Here is a 20,725-nt window from a genome sequence, read left to right on the forward strand (position 1 = left end):
ATGGACAATGATAACATTTGTGTAGCTTTAACCATGTTTGTGCATATTAATCACTAACATGAATATGGTTAAACTAACTAGAGTCCTACTCTCTATTATTGATGTTGGAATTAGGATTTCACTTTAAAAAAATTATTAGAGCTAGGGTTTTGCGTGACATAGATGAGAAAAGATGTAATCACACAACTAATTAGTTTAGATGGTTATGGTAATATTTTTATTATGAATATTATTTTGTCATTAATTTTCATATTTTCTTCAGTGATGAATTATGATGATATTGGTATGGTTGAACCGTTGTTATATTTATCCCTAATTGAGATCGCCACAATTGTAAATCGAAATCATTCTCTTTCTTGTTTTGAAGATAAAATTAGGGTTATAATTTGATAAAAATAATTGGGATTACGATTTTGTTCTCTATTTAGAATATAAATAGATGAAAAGACGTTTAACACCCAAATATGTTCCTCAAATTCATTTCACCATAACACCTATTTCTTTAGGAGAAACGAGGGATAATCCCCAACAAGCCTAAAGTATTTTCCTCAAAACTCAAAACCTCAGGTATTTTCCTAATTACTCAAACATCTGGGTCCCATGGCAAAAAAATAAAATTACGTATGCAAATATTAATATTCTCTAAATTGCCCAAATTCGAGTCATTTTGTAATTACCTAAACATTTGGGGCTCCAATTCCAAAACCAAAACTCCACCGCTCATTATAAATACTCTCCCCCCAGAACGAGGGAGAGAAAAACTCAAAAAAACGAAGCAAAACCGCCTTCTCTCTCTTCACTCCCTTTTGCCTCCACACATTTTCTCGAGAAAATTTCCCAGAAAATCCCATCCTTGTCTTTCTTTCCACTTCATCCATTTTCTGTACCTCTCTCTTTACCACTTTGCTCACTCTGCTCTCAGTTTCTCGCCGCATCCACTTGTGGCGGGAACTCGGAGTTTCCGTACATCTTCGGTAATTTTGACTTTTAGCTTTTGATTTTTTTTTTTCCTTGTATGCGTGTCGATTAGGGTTTTTTTTTTTTTGAGTTTAATAGTGGTGGTTCTTTTGATTTTGGATTTTTCGAAATGCGTTGCAATGATTGCTGCATGGATTTTTGTTTTTTTTCAGCTTTGAATCTGCGTAGATGGGATTTTAGGGTTTTTGGTTTTGGTGTGATGCATCTGGGTATGTTCATGTTCTGTTTGGCTGCATAGGAAGGTGAGGAAATTGAAAGGAAAGTGGAATGTTTGTGTTGTTATGTCTTGTGTTGTTGTGGGTTTCCTAAGACGGGAAACGATCGTCTCGACTGAGTTGGATTGGCTTAAACTAGGTCAGATGGTAGATCCTTTTGGATTTATTGAAATGCAAATGATGAAAGGCTTAAATATGCGAAAATTAGTTGTTTTATATTCCTTTCCTTTTTGGGAAGTATATTGCATTGGCTGATGTTTGCCCTCTTATCTTTCTTTGTTTCTGAATCCTCCAGAAGTAGCATTCTAGGGTTTCTGTTTTTGCCGTGCTGCATCTAGGTTTGTTCAGTCTGGGTGGTTGATGACATAGCCCAGGCAAAAGAAAGAATTTGAAATGTCTGGAGTTGTTTTTTGAAATGGCAAATTGAATAGGATGTGGAAAACATGCTTGGTATTAGATTTAAGAAAAAAGTGAAACTTCTTTAAAAATGGGTCATTTTCAGGGAATGTTGAAATATTGTTTCCCACATTTTCAAAAAGTTCGCGGTTCGCCCCATCTAATAGACCATTTGAGAAAAAACTAATTTTGTTTCTGCTAACGAACCACGCTTTGTATTCTTATGTCTTTTGTTGCTTTGTGTTAGTCTAAAATTGAGACAATTGCCTAAATTGAGATGGATGGTTTAAATAGGGTCAGATGGTGCGAAAATTTGAGTTTCTTGAAATGCAGATGGTGACAGAGAGTTGAGAATTTTATTTCCTGCCTTTTTTTGGAGAATATGGTATTGATTAATGCACGAATTCATCTTTGTTTATTTTATGGATCACCAAAATAGCATTCTAGGGTCTTCGTTCTCTATACACTGCATTTGGGTCTGGTCATATCTGGTTGATTGCTGAGAAAGGTGAGTAAAATGGAAGAAAATGAAATGTTTTTTCTTATATCTTTATGCTATTTTGGTTTCCAAAAATTTTAGCCATTGTCTCCAAGAAGTGTGGTTGTCTAGACAAGGTCTGATGGTGTGCTTTTCATGTTTCTTGAAATACAAATGATGATGAAATCTGAAATTTGAAAAAATTAGGGTTTTGAGAACAGTAAAAATAAAACTAACTCGGGAAACATGATCAATAACACATTTTGAGAACTGTTTGATTAAAAAAAATTTTTTTCTCTAGTTTTAAAATGCAAACACTTAATGAGAAAGATCCAAGGATGATGAACTTGGGATGGAGCTAAAATCTATTTTTAGGAAGACTTGTGGTGGGGGATCAACTTTTGGGTTCTTAATTCTCAGTTCTATTCAAAATTGTCACAGTTAAAATCCTTTTTATCTCATTAATTTTTGGGTCTTTTTAGCCTTTCTCTTGGAATTGTAACTTCCGTTGTAACTTCTCTGATTTTGAGATAGAGGGTCTAGAAAGACTAATGTCCTCTCTTACTCATTTGCATTTATCTCCATTAGCTCTAGATGCATTTGCTTGGTCCTTATCTTCTTCAGGTTTATTAATAGTAAAGTCTTTCTTTGTAGCTTTGTCCAATCATTCTAACCCAATTCCTTTCCTCCCTACTAATTTTGTTTAGAAATCCCAAGTCCCTCTTAAAGTTAAGTCCTTTGCTTGGTTATTGGAACACAAGAAGACAAACACCAATGACATGCCACAACTGAGGAGATCCTACAAATCCCTATGTTTGTATGTTGTGTATGGAGCATGGAGAATCGATAGATCATTGTTTTTTCATTCCTCTTTGGCTTTGGGGCTGTGGCATTTGAATTGGCTAAGTTGAACTCGGTTCTTCCTAGGAGTATTTGTGACGTGATGATTATTACATACAAGGGATTGGTATTGTGGAAAATTGCTTGTTTGGCTTTGATTTAGGTTGTGTGGCAGGAAAGAAATGCCAAAATTTTTTAGGATAAGGCAAGGACTTCAAAGGTTCTTTGGGGTACAATTCATTTTCTTATTTTCCTTTTGGGTCTCTTACACAACAACTTTTCAAGGCATTCCCTTTAATGCGATTCAACTTGATTGGCTTTGGTTTGTAGGTCCAAAGGTGTGGGCTAGCAAAGGGAGATTGTTTTGTATGCTCTCCTTATGGTGTGTGGGTTTACTTAGTATTTTGGAGGTTCCATTTGTTTAGTTCTTTGTTTTAGGAGGATTTCTCATCCTTCTTTTGTACCTTTTAAATCCTTATTTAATATATAACATTGTTGTTTCTCATAAAAAAAAAAAAGGTCCCAAGATGATCATGTTCTTCATTTTCATTCTTGAAGATGAAAACATCCATGAGAGCTATTTTAATGTCTGTTTAACAAGACTTTAATTATTTCATTTTATTGCCTCTTTGGTAATCAGATGACATATAGGACTTGGATATTGCTCTATTAATCATATCTGATAAAAATTTGCTTATAATTGTGGATTTTTTGGTCAAGAATTAATCTTGCTTGGGATATTGTTGTAATTTCTCTTTCTTTGTGCCTGTTGTGTTGCAGGAAGTGAGTTACAACAATGCCTCTCCTGAAAAGAAAGCCTTATGTGCTGTCAGAACCGCCTACAGATTTGAAGCCTCGCCAGCATGTGTATCAAATTCGTTTCACAAGAGAGATATTTAGAGACTATGAGTATCCTGATTTTAAAAGTCAAAGTTATTGTCATCTGTTATTGGGTGTTACATTACTCTTTGTTTTTGTTTCTGAGAAACTAAAGAAAACAAAAGAGAGAAGCTCATGACTTTATGTTTTTAATTGTTTTGCATTTCAAGTATTGAACAAATTTACTCAACTAGGCCATATAGTTGTATCAAGAGTGTGTTGATTGGGAGTTTTATTCTGTTTTAGTTTTCAAATTGTGAAAAATCTAAGATTCAAAATTTTAATTTCTTTTGTTTTCTAAATCATCTCAAAACCCCATAGAGAGTTCCTTAATGTAGATAAGTGAATATTTGACCAAGATTAATCTATACCGTCAGAGAGTTTGGACATGTAAAGTTACTGCAAAAACTAACTTGACGTATGAGGAAGCGTTGGTATCAGAGCTCAATGCAACTGAAAAAATTCAGAAGTTCCCATATGAGCTAATTCCATCTGTGCTGCAAACTGTTCAATTCAGTAAGAACTCATTAACTTGATGAACTCGTACCTTGATGTTCTCTTTTGCCTTTCATTTTCCTTTATAAGTTGGAGTAGATCTTATAGCTTATAATAATGGTCATCTTTAGTTCTTAAATTGAATGTTGCTGTTCTGTTCAACAATTTCTTTTTGCAGTTTGGTTGTATGTTACTTTCCATCTTAAAAACATCACCTCTCTTTTGGGTTAGAACGCTTCACTGTATGCTTTTGCCTTCAAAAAACAATTGCATCTTTAAGCCTTTGTTCATGTACACACATCTGTTACAAATTGTTGTTAGATACAAACTATTCTATTGATATGATTGCTAAACCAAACATATTATCATTGGTAGGATTGCCAATTCAGACATATCAAGACTATGTACTGTACTAGATTTTGATGCTTGTACTATTGCCATCTGATAGCTTTGCGCTGTATGATGATGGTGTGCGTGCCCTTCTAATTGCAAGTTGGGAATTTTTTTTGTAATTTGAAAGATTGTACCTTGAAGAGTTTCAGTAATAGGCAAGTGTCAGGTCATATTATTTAGGTCACTATTAAGCTCTGGGGTGCTTCAGGTTGGTCCTTCTTTAGGGTAACCATGCGGATAAACCATGATTGCAAACAATATGATGAACCAAGTGATGCTAAATGATTCATTTTTCCAGGATTTGTATTGGTAATAACCAGTAGGGCAAGAATAAGGAGCTAGAAGGTCCAATCCCTGAGAAGTGGGACTGGTGTTAATCTTTATTATATATAATCATATCGTGGTTGCTTGAATAGGATAGCAGTTCCAGGAATAGTCTCTAGACAAATACAATTTCAATGGTGGTTCTATATGGAAAAAAAGTGTTGTAGAGTGTTAGGAGGCATTGGAAGGGATCAAAAGAGTTCCATATTTTGCACCTGCTGGGATTCATTTTTCCACTGAAGCTGAAACTAGAGCTATGCTAGAGGATTGCATGAACCTGAGCCTAGGGGTCCTGATCACTTTTTCTAATAAAGGTGGTTCTTCAGTTGTCATTTCATAAGTAAGTGGACTCCTAGAGATATGGGTATCTGACAAGAGAGACGAGGGATATTGCTTTTTGAGGTTGGAAATGCAGGCTTGCTGGATTGCTAATTTATTCAGAGTAACTCAATAGATAGTGTCTCCATAAATTTTGGGGATGATGTGGTGAGGTCATGCAGGTGCTTATTAAGGTTTGTAAAGTAAGATAACATGTTGATGAACACATAAAAAATAAAAATGACCTATCAAAAATTACATATTGAGAACATTTGCAGGGATTAAGGGGAAAACTGGAATTTCACTGTCTCCATGACCTGCATTAAAATGTCCCCTTTTGAATTGAGAGGGTCACTTTGATGCGTCTCCTTGTGGTCATTTTGCAGTTAGAGATCAGTTTTCATCTCAAATTTCTAGGCAAATTGCTTCTTTTCTTCTTCAGTTTTTTATTTTTTCAATTTCTAAGTGCTATTTCAGCATGTTTTGCCATCCTATTGTATAACAAGGTGGCAAGTAGATAGTGCTTGAGCAATTGATCTATATCTTAACCAATCTTGCATTGAGGAAACCAAGGCAAAACAAGAAAAGCTTGCTTCATCTCATTCTCTTTTGAAAATGTTCTTCAGAGTGAAATATCGACCCAGATGATATTAATCATGGAAACGTGCAATATATTGTTTGGAGAGTGTAGAACCTAAAGACCCCACATGCTGATAGTTGGTTGCCTGGGTGCTCAAGTAGGGTGGAGCGTCGTCCCCCCCCCCCCCCCCCCCCCCCTCCTCCCCCCCACAACCCAAAAAAAAAATTTTCTTTTCTTTTGTTGATTTAGGAAGTTAAAAAAATAAAAATGCAAGTTTGCCCCCTCTAAAAAACTAATTTTGTTTGTGAAAAAAAATATGGATAGGATAAAAAATTAGATAAACATGAATATTGAATAGATTTTATAAAATATTTGTTTGTTTGTATTTTTAATTTTATTTAATGTGAATGAAATTAAATTTATTTAAATCCTAATATACATAAAATAAATCTAACAAAATGATTTTTTTATAATTTTGTTTGATATTTTATTATTATTATTATTTTGGTTGTAGGCTATGTTTTGTTTAATTTTGAGATTTTTTAAATGTTTAAACTTTTAGGTTTAATCAAGTAGTTGTTAATTCATGAATACATACACAATTATTCAAATATATATTATTTAATTGTTGATAAAATTTAATTTTGTTTAAATATTTGATATTTTATCAAATATTGTTTTTTGTTGGTAGGTTATTTTTAGTTTAATTTAAAGATTTTTATAAATGTTTAGATTTTTAGGTTCAATCAAGCATTTATTAATTTAGAGTTGGCTACCTAAGTTTTAATAATGACATTATAATTGCATCATAGATTATCAGATGATTTATATTTAATTATTTTTAAAAAATCCAAAAAAAAAAATGTTAGTGAAATTATTAAAATTTTCTAAAAGTTCTCTAACAAAATATTTCTAAAATTTTTTAAAAAAATTTTGCTAACATTATTTGAATTTTTTTATAAACTTTTAATAAAATCTAAGACTCTCTTGTCAATGTTTTTAATATTTTTGTTATTTAATTTATCATATTATAAATTCTTCTTTTCTTTTATAGCTAATACCAATAATTACTTATTTTATTGAATGATACCAATGCTACCATTTCTAAAATATGAAAATTTATCTATATTTATTATAATACACAAATTTGTTATTTTGCCTCCCTCACCAAAATTTCTGGCTCCACCACCATGCTCAAGAGCACCTAAGTTGACAATTTGGCTTGGTGATCTCAGGGCTTGCATAGACATGTTATACCGTATTGCATCCCTTATTATTATTCTATATTTTACAATTGAATTGAATCAAATTCTCTGGAATTTTAGAAGATGAGTATCAAACCTTTGTGACCACCTGATCCTTGGTCTGTCTGACTTGCAATCAGAGATAACAACTAATCCATAAGTCTTGTAAGAGTCACTTTGTCAAAGATTTGGATGCTTGATTAAACTGGCTTCAACCATAGATAATTTACATGATATATACTAAATTTTCTCTCTCTAGCTGGGATGACTAACTGTCAGTTCAGATCCTCCTTTTGGGATCAATTTGTGCAAGATATGTTGTACTGTGACAAGTTGAAGTTCGTAAATTTATTGCTTCTCTAGATATTCTGTCTATCGTTCATGTGAAAATCCAGTATGATTTAAATAGAAGCCTCATCTTTTTTATTTTTTGAAGAATTATTTACACTCAGAACTTCATGAATAGTTCATTAAATTTTGAAATGTTATGAGATACATTGTTTCTGTTTGATGTAAAGTCCAGTATAAATAATAAAACTTCTAAATAATTCAGGATTTTGTTTTATCTGAATGCCATAGATGTAACCCCTCGATCTTAATAGCTAGATGGATTGAACTTGTACCGTGGTTGGACCGACCACTTAAATTAGCCCTTCCTGTAGTCTGTGAGAACCAGTTTTTGGTTGTGGGAAATCTGACCTGAAAGCTTTCAGGTGTGTGGCTAAGATATTTTGATTTAATTAACTACAGTATTTATTTGCTCCTTTATTCTGTTGTGAGTTTCTGTTTGCCTTGGCCCTTGGCCTTGTTTTGCAGTACATGTGTACTTGTTTTAAATAATATTCAACAATCTTTTTTTTGGCAGGCATGCTCTCATTAAAAGATCTCGTTAACACAATAACTGTGAAGTTACAGTACCATTTGTTGGTAGGCGAGGAATTGTATGGAAAGAGGGATGATTGTGTATCTTTATGCCAAATAATAAAAGTTCTGGAGGAAGGTGACAACAAAACCCGGTATGAGGTGGCTTGGCTTGACAAAGATAAGAAAAGAATTGGAACTGCAGTAGTAAATGCAGAAGATCTGATACGGAAAAAGCTGCCTTTTACTAGAGAAGTTCTGAAGTCCTTTATACGAGAATCTACTTACCGAAATGTTCCTTGGGTGCTTCATGACAAATGGGCACAGGAGCATGCAATCTCAACTGATCCTCCGGAAGAGATAAGAAGCAAATATTTCTTCAAGGATGGTCATCTAGTCATCAATAAGAAAAAACGGAAAACTGAGGATGATAAGCAAAACATAACGGTAATTATTGAGTTTTACTTTTCCTGGATTCTTCCTGGAGTTTATTACTTATCTTCATTTTTATCAACTTCAGGAAACAAGAAATGGGCAAGTTGGGAAATCTAAGAATAAACTGGAAAGGGAGAAATCTGAAGGTTTGGTCATGGAAAGGAGTGCTGAAAAAGGTGGGTTTACTTATTGGATCAATTTCAATGTCAGGCTACACTTCGAGCACTTTTGATGCTCTTAGCATGTGGTATACTTGGTGACATCTCACACCAGATTACTGCCTTATACTTCTCTACAGTCATCTTGGTTGCTGGATTTTAGTTGATGTTTTATATTTTCTTGTTATATTTTGGGGCATGGTGGGTGGGTGGAGAATGTTTTCCTTGCTTAGATGCTTTTTGCTTGAGTTCTTTCTTTCAAACTTGCGTGTTCTGTTTTGCAGCCTCTTATTATTAGCAATTGTCATAATGCTTTCCATTTCTTAATTTGCAGAAGATTTTGAACCAAAGGAAGAACCCATCAACTATCCAATTGATGATCTGTTGGTGCGGCCTGGTCCAGATGATCCAGTTTTCACTGACCGACCCTCTCCATCAAGGGATTTCACTGTTCCAATGGATTGTGTTGGGGATCTTTTAATGGTTTGGGATTTTGTTTCATCTTTTGGCAGGCTGTTGCATTTATTCCCATTCTCTCTCCAAGATTTTGAGAATGCCATATGCCACAAAGACAGCAATCTGATTATCATTGTGGAAACTCATTCTGCTCTTCTTCGCTTGCTTGTAAAAGATGATGGGCAATATTTCACTGCTATACAGGAAAAAAAACGGAAGCCAAAGGTTAAACATCCTACTGACATGCAGAACTTTTTTGCTCCTCACAACAAAACAAATACTTGTTTTTCCTGTAATCTTTTGAAACTTTCTTTGCTTTGCTGATGCTGTCTTTTCATTTCAGATAACGATAATCACTTGGACAGAGTATCTGTGTGATTTCTTAGAAATGGTAGAAATGCCTGAACTGTCTTCTTGCATACCAACAATTAAGCGAGGTCATTATGGCCTTTTGGAAACTCATGCTAAGTTAGGAATATTTAGAGAGTTGATTGCCCAAACCCTTGCAACTGATCTTGTTAGGAAGAAGTTGGATGAATATATTGAAGAGCGCCAGACACTTGCAGCCACAAAAAGGGGTGAAGCAATTGAAGAAGGTAGAAAGAAAAGAGAAGAGAAGGAACGGTTGAAGGCAGAATCTGCTGCTGTTCAGGAAGCTAATGGGCATGGTCTGGAGAATAACAATACCAGTGATGATGCATTAGGAAACAGGTTTGAATTTGTTTTCCTTTTTTCTTTAATAAATATATTTTTTGTTACAAATTGCAAAAAAAAAAAAAAAGAAGATAAAATCAAGGTTTGATGTGATTTTCCTATAGTGATGGGAAAAAAAGTTCCAAGAAGCAGAAGGTGGATGTGAAAGACCAGCCAGAAAGTGGAAAAGATCCCTCTAAGAAGGAAGCAAACAAAATGACTCTGCAACAACCAAAGGCTGATAAGAAGGAAACAACTGAAAAGAAGAGTATAGAACAGAGGGTGCAACCTATCTCCCTACACTCCCTCTCATGTGATATGTAGTTAGACCTATGTGCACTCCCACGTGTCTGGGTGCTCGTGTGTTTATGTATTTAATGTTATCTTCTTTTGACACTGCTTGTCCCACAGAGAGAATATCTCCAACGAGAGATAGACAAACGGTTTATACGCACAGAGCCCTTGGGAAAAGATAAAGACTATAATCGGTATTGGTTTTTCCGGCGGGATGGAAGGATATTTGTTGAGAGTTGGGACTCCAAGCAATGGGGCTACTACAGTACCAAGGAAGAGGTATTCATCCTTCATGTGCTCAAAACTACTGATGACTACAGATAATATATATTTATGTGTGAATGCATTTATAACTTGTCTGACATTCTTGAACAGCTCGATGCATTCAAAGGATCACTGAACCGCAAAGGTGTCAGAGAGAGGGCTCTTCAAAGCCAGCTAGAAAAATCTAATAACAAAATATGGTTAGTCTATGCTTGTTCTTAAAGAGACGATTTACCTCACCATGCTATTGCAAAAATTCTGAATTCTTTTTCCTTTTGGCTGATCCTGTTCAAGGGGAAAAAGTTCTCCATGGATTATAGAATTTTGGAATTCTTTGCCATTTGGAAAGCAATCTTTTTGCTTTGTGTGTGGGTATAGTAGGCCCTGTTTGTAAACTGTGCTTGAAAACAATTTTATGTTTTTTAGAACATAAAACAATTTTCTAACATAAAACCCCTTTAGCAATTGACAAAAAACAATTTTATAAGAATTTGTTTTGAAAATTGATTATTTTTTTAAATAAATTTGAGGTGTTTTTAGTCGTTTTTTATAAAGTTGTTTGAGCAACAATTGAAATTATAGAGAATACTTTGTAAACTTAGGTAGCCTATCAAAAGTGGTAGCCCCATCTCTCATGAGTAATGGATGATTTGAAACCCTTAAAGCATATAAGTACATGGTTGCCTTGTGGAGAATAAGTTGAAAAAACAGTTCTTCATGTTTGAGTTTGCAAATAGAATTGTGTTCTTGAAAACAATTAAGAACTGTTTTCCCAAATGTTTTCAAATAGTTAAGAAATGGTGAGATTATTTCAGGGAAGAGTAACTAGGTACTTTTCTTTCATATTTGACCTAATGTATCTGTTGTTTAATCCAATGCCATTGTTCTAGCTTTGAACTGCAAAAGAGATCAAAAGATGTAGCGCAAAAGATAGCAATGGAAGAGGCTGTGCTGCGGAGGTCTACCCGGGTGAGGGCTCCACCCAGGGACAACCCTGCTGTTGCTTTCCTCAAGTATGTCAACAAGTGGAAGGAAGACTAATTTGGCTTATGCGTATGATATTCAAGGCTAAGGTATTAAGCTCAGTATACTCTGCCCTGAATGGGATGTTTTAGAATATCAATCTTTATTTCTCCAATTTTTTTTTGGGACAATTTGTGGGAACCATGATCAAGGTGGCGGCGGGAATGGCCATCTTTTTTTTTTGGTTTCCCGTCCTATCAAAGGTGGAAGAACAATCTAATTGGGATTGAGCCTCAATTTTTGTACATGACCTTCAGCATTCTCATATTAAACAGGCATATAGTTATGGAAAAACATGATCTAACACCATTTTATTTTCCTGTTTCTCCATCATTTTTTTTTTCTGTTGGATCATACAATTTGGTTTTTATTGGGCTCTGTTGAGTGTTTTGGAGGTTTTTAGCATACATTTATATTTACTTCAATGGATACGATTTTTGCAAGCAACTCGGTGTAATTTTGTTCATGTTTCTAGACCAGACTTGTGTAGAGTGTAGAGAGGAGAATATTTCCAAGGCCTGAGTATGGATGGAACACTAAGGCTATGTTTGGTTCCCGGAAAATGCTAAGGAAAGGAAAAAAAATCTTGTGGAAAATTATTTTCTTTAGTTTGGATGAGACGGAAAGTATGATGGAAAAAAAATATAAAGGAAAATGTTAAAGAAAATATCATGTTGTTTTCCCTACTATTTTCCTTAAAAAATAATGAGGAAAAGAGAAGGGAAAATTGGGGAAAATTTTATCGGGGCTCGTGGTATGTCGTCACCGAGCATCTCCTCCGTCTCTCTCACCCCTGTCTAGTTAGCTCCTCCACCCTGGCCTTCAGCTCTGTCTCGAACTGCTCTAGCTCCGCCACCTTGGCCCTCAGGCAGGCGATCTCTTCTGCGGCAGCGTGGATCTAGTCCACCATACGCTTCTCCTCCCTGTGCCAAGCTTCGCGATGGTCGGCGAAGATTTCAACAACTCGGGCGTTCTTCAAATCAAGTTCCCATGGATGAAATGAATTCTTCAAAATAGATGGTTATTTTCTTTTCCAAATTTTCTCATCTCCCATTGTTTTTCCCATGCTTTTCTCAATAAAAAACTATAGTGTCGGCCTAATTTACCAAACCCTCAATCCACTTAAGTTCATCACCATCATTTGGCTACCTGGAAATGAGCTTTCCCCTCTCCTTCTCCAAATCTCCTCACTCCCATTCTTTACCCTAATTTTTTCTCACGAGACAAACAGAGCATCAATACAGATATTTCAAAGAAAAGAGATACCTGATTATTCGGTATAAGGGCTCAGGAAATTTTGCAGGGTTTCGAGCGAAACTTCCAAAACATCTCAGATGGGCGGCGTTATAAAAAGAAAGTAGAGGTGAAATCTCGGAGATCAACGAGCGTTTTGAATGAAACGCTTTCATTTTCTGTTCAGTTTTCGGACAGTCGAACTGTAAAATAGTTGAAAGCGAGTTTCAATGGAAGAGCACATGCCCCTTGTAAACCCACTCTATTGGCCCTTCTCTCTCTTTTTTTATTTTTTTTCTTTTATATATATATATTTTTACTGTATATTTTTTTCAATAAGGGTGTGTTTGCCAACGTTTTTTAAAACTACTTTTTAATGTTTTTGGAAAACAAAAATGGGTATGAACTACTTTTTAATGTTTTTGGAAAACAAAAATGGGTATGAATTGTTTTAATCTATATTTGATGTTTTAAAATAAATTTTAAAAATAAAATTTATATTTAATATTTTATTTTTAATTATTTTTTATATTTATATAATTATTTTTTTAAAGCAATCAACTGAAAAAATTTAGATTAAATAAAAAAAATTAAATTAAATTATTAAGTCACTTTTAAGTCGTTATGCTTAACTCTTATATGCCAGTAGAGATTTTCTCTATTATTTTATTTTATTTTTCACGTGGTTTGTATTTTTTTGTTTCTTTATTGAAGTTGTTTTAACATTACTTTAATTCTCCACGGCTATAATTTAACAATAACAAATATAAATTTCATTAATATAGTAATAGATTTTTAGAAAATAAGAGCATAAAATTTATTTTATTATTCAACAAATTGATAACCATCTAAAAAAAATTATTAATTTTGTTTTCCTTCAATTTTTCTTTGACTCTTTTTCGTGGTTAACCAAACAAAAGAAAATGAATTTTTTTTTCTCTTCAATTTTCCATGGATAACCAAACAAGTGAAAAAATTTATATTCCTTTCCTTAGCTTTTTCTTTCCTTCCATTTTTCCTTCAAATTTTATTTCTCTCGTATTTTCCGGGAACCAAACATAGCCTAAGGCAAATGTAGGGGGACTTACGAAACAAGCACCAAACCCTAATGGAAACATTTTTGTGCATTACCTTCCTTTCGATTATTATTGGATTTGTTTGGTTGGTTGATTCCTTGTAACATTTGTCACAGATGAATTTTGAAGGAATTGGAGGATATTAGACTATTCATTGCCTTCTCCAGGCTTGCCGAAGTGGTTCTAGCTATTCACTTGGATGTCTTTGCATTTTGATGTTAGTTTTCGACCTAATATTTTTCACATGTTTCAAAATTTTATATGAAATTATTTTTAATCGTAAGTTTTATATTAAGTTGTTTTTAATTATAAGTTTTTTATTATTATTTTATTGAAATTAGACAGGCAAATTTAATAAGGGTGTGTTTGTTAATGAGTTTTTTTTAGAAATGTTTTTAGTGAAAGTAATTTTTTTGGAACTGGTTTTAGGGGAAGCATCCTTTTTAAGTATTTTTTTTAGAAAGCATAACAAGTGATTTTTATAAATAAAATAAAATTAAAAGGGTTTTCTAAATTTATCCAAATGTTTGATTTTTTCTTTAAGAACACCTTTTTTACTAGGAGTGTTTTTTAAAAACGGAACTCTAAATCTTAATATGTATATAGGGAAGGAGTGTTTTTCAATCTTTTAGTGGGGAAATATCCCACGGTAGTAAATGAATAAGAACAAAGAGGTTAGAGGTGCTCCTTTGGATGAATTCTCTTTTCATAAAGCGGCCAAATATTAATCTCTTATATACCCTATTAGTATTGAGACTTTTCATTGTGTAATTATATTTGCTCTCTAGGTATATAGTTATTCTTCATTAGATTTATGTAGTTGTTTTATTCAATTTTTAAAAAAAAATTATTTTTATATTTATTTATCTGTTTCTTGGCAAAGGAATGTTTCTCATATAAAAGAAAATGAAAGTCAGACTTTTAAAAAGAAAGGATCAAAGGGTCTTTAAGGGATGAAAGGATGGGAGTAAAAGCCTAAAAACCATGAGCGTTAATACATGGTTGGTCTAAACAAGAATATTTTGCTCAAAATAATTGTTTTGTCCTCCAAGTATGGTTAAACCAGATGTCACGTTCATTCTCTGAAGGAGACAAAGGGGTAAGAAAGGGGATGGGCCGTTCAGGCTTACTTCTCTCCAACAATCAAGTTAGTCATGGATCGAAAGAATAACCCACCCATCAAAAAACAAAACAAATCACTCATTTGAGACAAAAATGCCTCTTTTTTTTATTTCCCTTCAAGAACTTTTCTTCTACTTCATTATCTTCCTTTAGGTGTACAAAATGGGCTCCTCATCTTTTCTTTAGAAACCCTAAAAAATTTCTCGTCTATAATTCTCAAACTCTAAAATCTTTTCACCTCTCATCCTCTATTTCATTCCCAACCCCGGGGAAAATTCTTGTTTATGTTTTTATCAAGTTATCTCATATTGTATCTTCAAGTATGAAAAAAAAAAATGAGTTCATTGAAAAGTGATAAGAGAAAGAGGTTTAAAATGGTGGTGAAAAAGCAAAAGTCCTGATTACGAACGAAAGAGGAAAGTGGACCTACTAAGCAAAAATCCTTGTTACCAATAGAAGAGGGAAGTGAATCTGTTGAATCGGTAAATGTAGTCTTCACATTTATAAATTTTTGGAATTTTTAGAGATGTTATACAATAGTATTTGAGTAGGGTTAGATTTATTACTTAAATATTTTTAAAATTTTAGGAACTATTGAAGTGTATTCAATATATATATATATTTGGTTCTCCATTGTTATCATTTTTGTATTTGGAGTTAATAAATTTAGGTTTGTTAGTTGATGTTTGAAAATATTTGGGAACTATTAAAGTGTGTTAAAAAATAATAGATTGCATATTAATATTTTTTAATTTTTTGTATTATTATTAATCATGTGTTTAGAGTGAATTAGATATATTCAAAGTAGTAACATTTAATTAGGGATAAGTTTTCAAGGAATTTATGAATTTATAGGGTTTTTGAATATTTTAGGGGTATTATAAAATGGTGTTTGAGTAGGTTTATATTTGTTGATGCTTTTAAAATTTTGGGAACTATTGAAATGTATTCAAAATAATAAATTGCATACTTTTAAATTTTTTGTAGTTCTATGTTGTTGTCAATTATGTATGTATAGTGAATAAAAATATATATAATGATTTTATGCAATAACATATGACTAAGGATAAATTTTTAGAGGATTTATGAAATTTTAGGGATTTTTTAACTTTTTAGGGATGTTATGCAATGGTGTTTGAATAGAGTTAGATTTATTAGTTAATGTTTTTAAAATTTTGTAAACTATTGGAGTGTGTCTAAAATAATAATTGCTAATAGATTAATCAGTTATTGTACAATATTTATAATTTTGTATTAAATCTTTACTAACTTTATTTTATTTAATTTATAGACTACTACTCCCTAGACATGTTTTATAGTTAAAATATCTATAAAAGAGCACTTCCCATCAAAAGTTGCATCACACCTGACCATAATAGAAAATATTAAAAAGAAGCTCAATAATGAACAATTAGAGATGTTCAAGAATTCTTACTTTGGACATTTTTGTTTATACCAAATCTTAAATTTTCAGCTCAAATTACGCACCACATATTATTGTGTCAATGTCCTATAAAGAAGGATGATGAAATGTGGTTTTTAGTAAGCTCGAAGGGATTGAGTTTTGGTCAAGATGAGTTTGGATTGATTATTGGTTTAAGTTTTGGTCCTATCCCTCAGCATAATCAAACATCATTGAGAATAAGGGATGATTACTTTAATGATGAAAACAAAGTGCATAGTGATCATTTGGAGAAAGTTTTTCTTTCTTTTGGTGAAGTGAAAAAACATAATAACAAGCAAAAGAAAAAGTTTGATAATCTTAAAGATGAAGACATAGTAAAGTTAGTCTTGTTGTATTTTCTCGAGCATGTTCTACTTGGAAAATAGGGGAAAAATTTAATTGACATGCAATGGGTTGGTCTTGTTGATTTTTTGGAATTTTTTAATAAGTATCCATGGGGTAGGATTTGTTATAAAAGAACACTTTTTGGGTTGTAACGGGCCCTGGAGAACTAGGTGTTAAGATACGAAGTAATAAGCAACAAAAAGGTAATATAGCACAAGAGGCATATAATCTAGTTGGATTTTCATGTCTTCCAAGTTTGGGTGTATGAGGCTATTGTGATTATCAAAATGAAATATGATAATTATGTTGCTAAGGGTTGCTCACAGATATTAAATTGGAGTGCTACTTCCACACCGAGGTTCATTGAGCTCCAACAAAAAATTTTGGACTCCAATGTGAGTAATTTTTTTATCTTATATTTTGATAGTGTTGTCACTCATACTTGTATATGTTTATGTTTGTTGATTAAATTATTTAACTTGAATTCGATAGTTATTCTTGTGTTTGCTACTTATACCTACTCCAAAGGAATGTCAACAAGATTATTACAAGTATTTGAATAAGTTAGAGTCGGTGTTTGGTGTTCTTCTAGAAGTCTTAAGTCAACCAACAATCCCAAAACATTATACTATGGGTGGCCTAAAAGATAAAGATGACCCGATTGTAACTAATACATATGTTGTTGGTGTTGATGATGATGTGATTCTTGATCTAATTGTTGATATTGCCATACTATTTGATACCCCTAGTGTATCAAACAACTTTTCAGTCTATGTATTTCCAAAGCAACTGTCCCCCACTATATTTAAGTGAAGGTGTGAGTTAAAAAAGTCTTATTTTTTGTAGTCTCCTTTCACAAACCCTACAAAGAGAAGAAAAATAAGAAAGAAGGGAGAAATAACATTTGACTTTAATCCTTTACAATCTATTTCCGAGGAAGCAAGGGAAGCCTTTCATAAGTAATTGAGTCTTCAACAAGGATAATTTATCTTTAATTCAAATCTATAATAGTTTCTTTTTGGCTAGTTCTTTGCTTGACCATGGTTTTTTGCTATATTAATACAATAAGGTCTATAGTTGATATTGATTATTTGAATGCAAACCAAGAATGGTTTCAATCACTAGTTCAACATGGTTCATGGCTCAAAGACACCGTTTGCAAATGTTCTTATTGTATTTGTTTTTACTTATTATTATATTGATATTATAATAAAATAATATAACCAATGCATTTTCTCAAAATTTTACCATCATAGACACCATGTTTTGGGCATGTATTATTTTCTCAAAAAAATACGTTTTAGTAATCAAACATATCATTAAAAAATACAATAAAAAAAGGAGCTTTTTTAGCAACTACATTTAAAAATAGTTTTGGATTCTTTCAAATTGAAAAACAAATTTCATGGATTAAACACATTTATTACACTATATACATCAATTATGAGGGTCTCCAATGGGCCGGGCCGGCCCGGAGGAGTAAGGCCCATGGCCTAGCTCGGGGCGGACCACTGAGCCCTTTGACTGGTCAACAGGCCGGCCGGGCCTGGCCCTTGGTAAATCTAAGGCCCGTGGCCCAGCTCGTGGGCCCTCAAGTTAGGCGGGCGGGCTGGGCAGGCTTTGGGTAAGAATTAAAATACTTTTGAGTTTTGAAGGGAACCCCTTCCCTTATGGATCCATAAGCATTCAAGGAGAGCTAGCCACCAACTGAGTTGGCCCTCTTTTATGTAACTATTTTGCATTAGTTATATATATATTAGAAATGTTGTATAATTTTTGAAAAAAAATAAAAGTGAGTTGACTGTTCAACGGTCATGTGATCGTTGAACATGCCACTCATAATTCATAAATATCAAATATATGACCATTGAACGATCTTGACATTTAAAAAAAAAATTAAATTAAATCCTAATATTTAAATCCTTATAAATATTAAATACCCTCAATTTTTTTCTATTCTCTCAACTCTTAAGCTCTCTCCCATTCCACAATATTTCTAATTATTGCATTTTGTCTCAAATTATTCAATATTATTGGTGGTGAAAAACAAGCATTGGTGGTTCAAAGAGTTCAAATTTGAAGGAATTTCTGCTTTGGTTCTCCAATTTAGTAACATACTTCACATTTTCTTTTATTTATTTGTTACATTTTAATTTTACATTTATTATTTTTAGCATAATATTTTATCAATAATTATAATTATGGCAAGTGGTTCTTGTTCTTCATCTAATGCATGTGATAGCAAAAAATTTACTTCAAATATATGGAATTTTTTTGATAGAATAGAAATAAATTTAGAAAATAATAAAAAAGAAATAAAATCAAAATGTAAAAATTGTAACAAACTTCTTAGTGGTGGCTCAAATGCAGGTACAAGTCATTTAAAAAGGCATCATGAAAATTGTAAAACTAAAAATAATGTAGATATTAGAAATTATATGCAATTAGATAAAGATGAAAGTGGAAATTTAAAAACATTTTCTTATGATGAATCTTATTGTTGTGAAGAAATGATTGGTTATATAATAAGAGCAGAACAACCTTTCAATTTCATGGAAACTCATGATTATACGGGAACAATGCAACGAGCTGTTAATCCTCAGTTTCAAGGTTGCTCTAGAAATACAATTAAAAGAATTCTTATAAAAAATTTTGAAACACAAAAAGAAAATTAAAAGTTTCTTTTGCAAATTTTGAAGGAAAAATTTGTTTAACATCTGATATTTGGACATCTTTAACTCACAGTGGTTTTTTATGTATAACTGTTCATTATATTGATAATGAATGGAAATTAAATAAAAGAATTATTTCATTTAAAATAATAAATGCTCCACATAATGGTAAAAATATGGCATCTTTAATAAATGATGAAATTATAAATTTTGGCATTCGTGATAAAATATTTACAATAACATTAGATAATATTTCTAATAATGATGCAGTAGTATCTAGATTAAAACGATATTGGCAAATAAAAGAAGATCAATATAAAATATTTCATGTGCGTTGTTGTACACATATTTTAAATTTAATTGTAAAAGATGGATTAAAACACGTTGATGATACATTATCAAAAATTAGAGGCATTGCTGCGGGTCTTAATAGTTCTCAAGCAAAACATGAATTATTTTTTTATTGTTGCAAAATGTTAAATATGAAAATATATATATATATATAAATTTGGATATGCCCACTAGATGGAATTCCACTTATAAACTTTTACAAACTATTATAAAATATAAAAAAGTAGTAGAACTATATGAAATACAATTAATTAGCAATGATTCTGAAGCAGATATTGATGTATTAAATGATTATGATTGGCATATTGCAGATCTTTTAAGAGATCTTTTTGAAGTATTTGATACTTCAACAAAAAAATTTTGTGGTGTATATTATCCATCTTCAAACCAAGTTCTCATGCAAATAACTAATATTTTTATTGTACTTCAAAAATATTTAAATTTGGATATATTTAATGATGCAATATTTGCAATGATAGAAAAATTTAGAAAATATTGGGGAGAAATACCTTTAATTTTTTATCTTGGTTTAATTGTGGACCCTAGATTGAAATTTGAAGCTTTGGATGAATGGTTAACAATTATTTATTTTAATGACCAAATAAAAATTGAAGAAATTAAAAATGAAGTAAATTCATTATTATATAATTTATATAACTATTATAAAGAAAAATATGGTGATGATATTAGTTCTATTAAATTACCACCTACATCTACAAGTTCTTCATCTTTTTATAAAGGAGCTCTAGAAATGTTAAAAAGTCGAAAGAAGGCAACAAATAGTTCTCCAAACAACACAACTGATTTAGATAGATATCTTAATATTGATTTAATTTCATTTGAAGATGATGAAGATTTTGATATTTTAATATGGTGGAAATCACAACAACACAAATATCCTGTGCTTTTTATCATTGCTCGTGATGTACTAACAGTTCCTGTGAGTACAATTGCATCAGAAGCTGCTTTTAGTGCAGGTGGAAGAGTAGTTAGTGATAAACGATGTAGCTTAGCGTCGGATTCTATTGAAGCAAATATATGTGTGAAAAACTGGGCAATAGCAGATAAAAGGATATTTGATTCTATTCAAAAAGAAAATATGCTTGTCGATATGGAAAAACTAAAATCATCAAGATCTTTATGGATTTGCGATAGTTC

At 32.2% G+C, this 20,725-nt stretch overlaps 1 protein-coding gene and 1 long non-coding RNA gene across 6 annotated transcripts; one reads left to right on the forward strand and one right to left on the reverse strand.

The window, feature by feature from the left end:
• The first annotated feature begins 715 nt into the window (after positions 1 to 715).
• Positions 716 to 11,633, forward strand: LOC100266296 (uncharacterized). 5 transcript variants are annotated; one of them, XM_059738773.1, is made up of 12 exons: positions 746 to 974; positions 1,131 to 1,332; positions 3,688 to 3,816; positions 4,130 to 4,302; positions 8,006 to 8,448; positions 8,522 to 8,612; positions 8,929 to 9,275; positions 9,394 to 9,761; positions 9,869 to 10,025; positions 10,155 to 10,316; positions 10,413 to 10,501; positions 11,192 to 11,633. In XM_059738773.1, the coding sequence occupies exons 3-12, from the start codon at positions 3,704 to 3,706 to the stop codon at positions 11,340 to 11,342; spliced, it is 2,094 nt and encodes a 697-aa protein (XP_059594756.1). In that variant the 5' UTR covers positions 746 to 974; positions 1,131 to 1,332; positions 3,688 to 3,703; the 3' UTR covers positions 11,343 to 11,633. The 5 variants fall into 5 exon arrangements, with proteins under 5 accessions (XP_010652996.1, XP_059594756.1, XP_010652993.1 ...); XM_019221097.2 differs by lacking the exons at positions 746 to 974; positions 1,131 to 1,332 and adding exons at positions 3,123 to 3,137; positions 3,238 to 3,289; XM_010654694.3 differs by lacking the exon at positions 1,131 to 1,332 and having other exon boundaries at positions 716 to 974; positions 9,884 to 10,025.
• Positions 11,634 to 11,891: 258 nt separating this feature from the next.
• Positions 11,892 to 12,818, reverse strand: LOC132254110 (uncharacterized). Its single transcript, XR_009466284.1, has 2 exons — positions 12,591 to 12,818; positions 11,892 to 12,247 (listed from the first exon to the last, which is right to left on the reverse strand). It is a non-coding gene; the product is annotated as an uncharacterized LOC132254110 (long non-coding RNA).
• Between the last annotated feature and the right edge of the window lie 7,907 nt (positions 12,819 to 20,725).

The sequence above is a fragment of the Vitis vinifera genome, chromosome 7 (genome assembly GCF_030704535.1).
Source record: "Vitis vinifera cultivar Pinot Noir 40024 chromosome 7, ASM3070453v1".
Lineage (NCBI taxonomy): Eukaryota > Viridiplantae > Streptophyta > Magnoliopsida > Vitales > Vitaceae > Vitis > Vitis vinifera.

Coding starts and splice junctions, on each gene's coding strand:
- LOC100266296 (XM_059738773.1), top strand. CDS start 3,704: ATGCCTCTCCTGAAAAGAAAGCCTTATGTGCTGTCAGAACCGCCTACA. Junction 9,762..9,868: donor GATGATGCATTAGGAAACAG/GTTTGAATTTGT, acceptor ATTTTCCTATAG/TGATGGGAAAAAAAGTTCCA. Junction 10,026..10,154: donor AGAAGAGTATAGAACAGAGG/GTGCAACCTATC, acceptor CTTGTCCCACAG/AGAGAATATCTCCAACGAGA.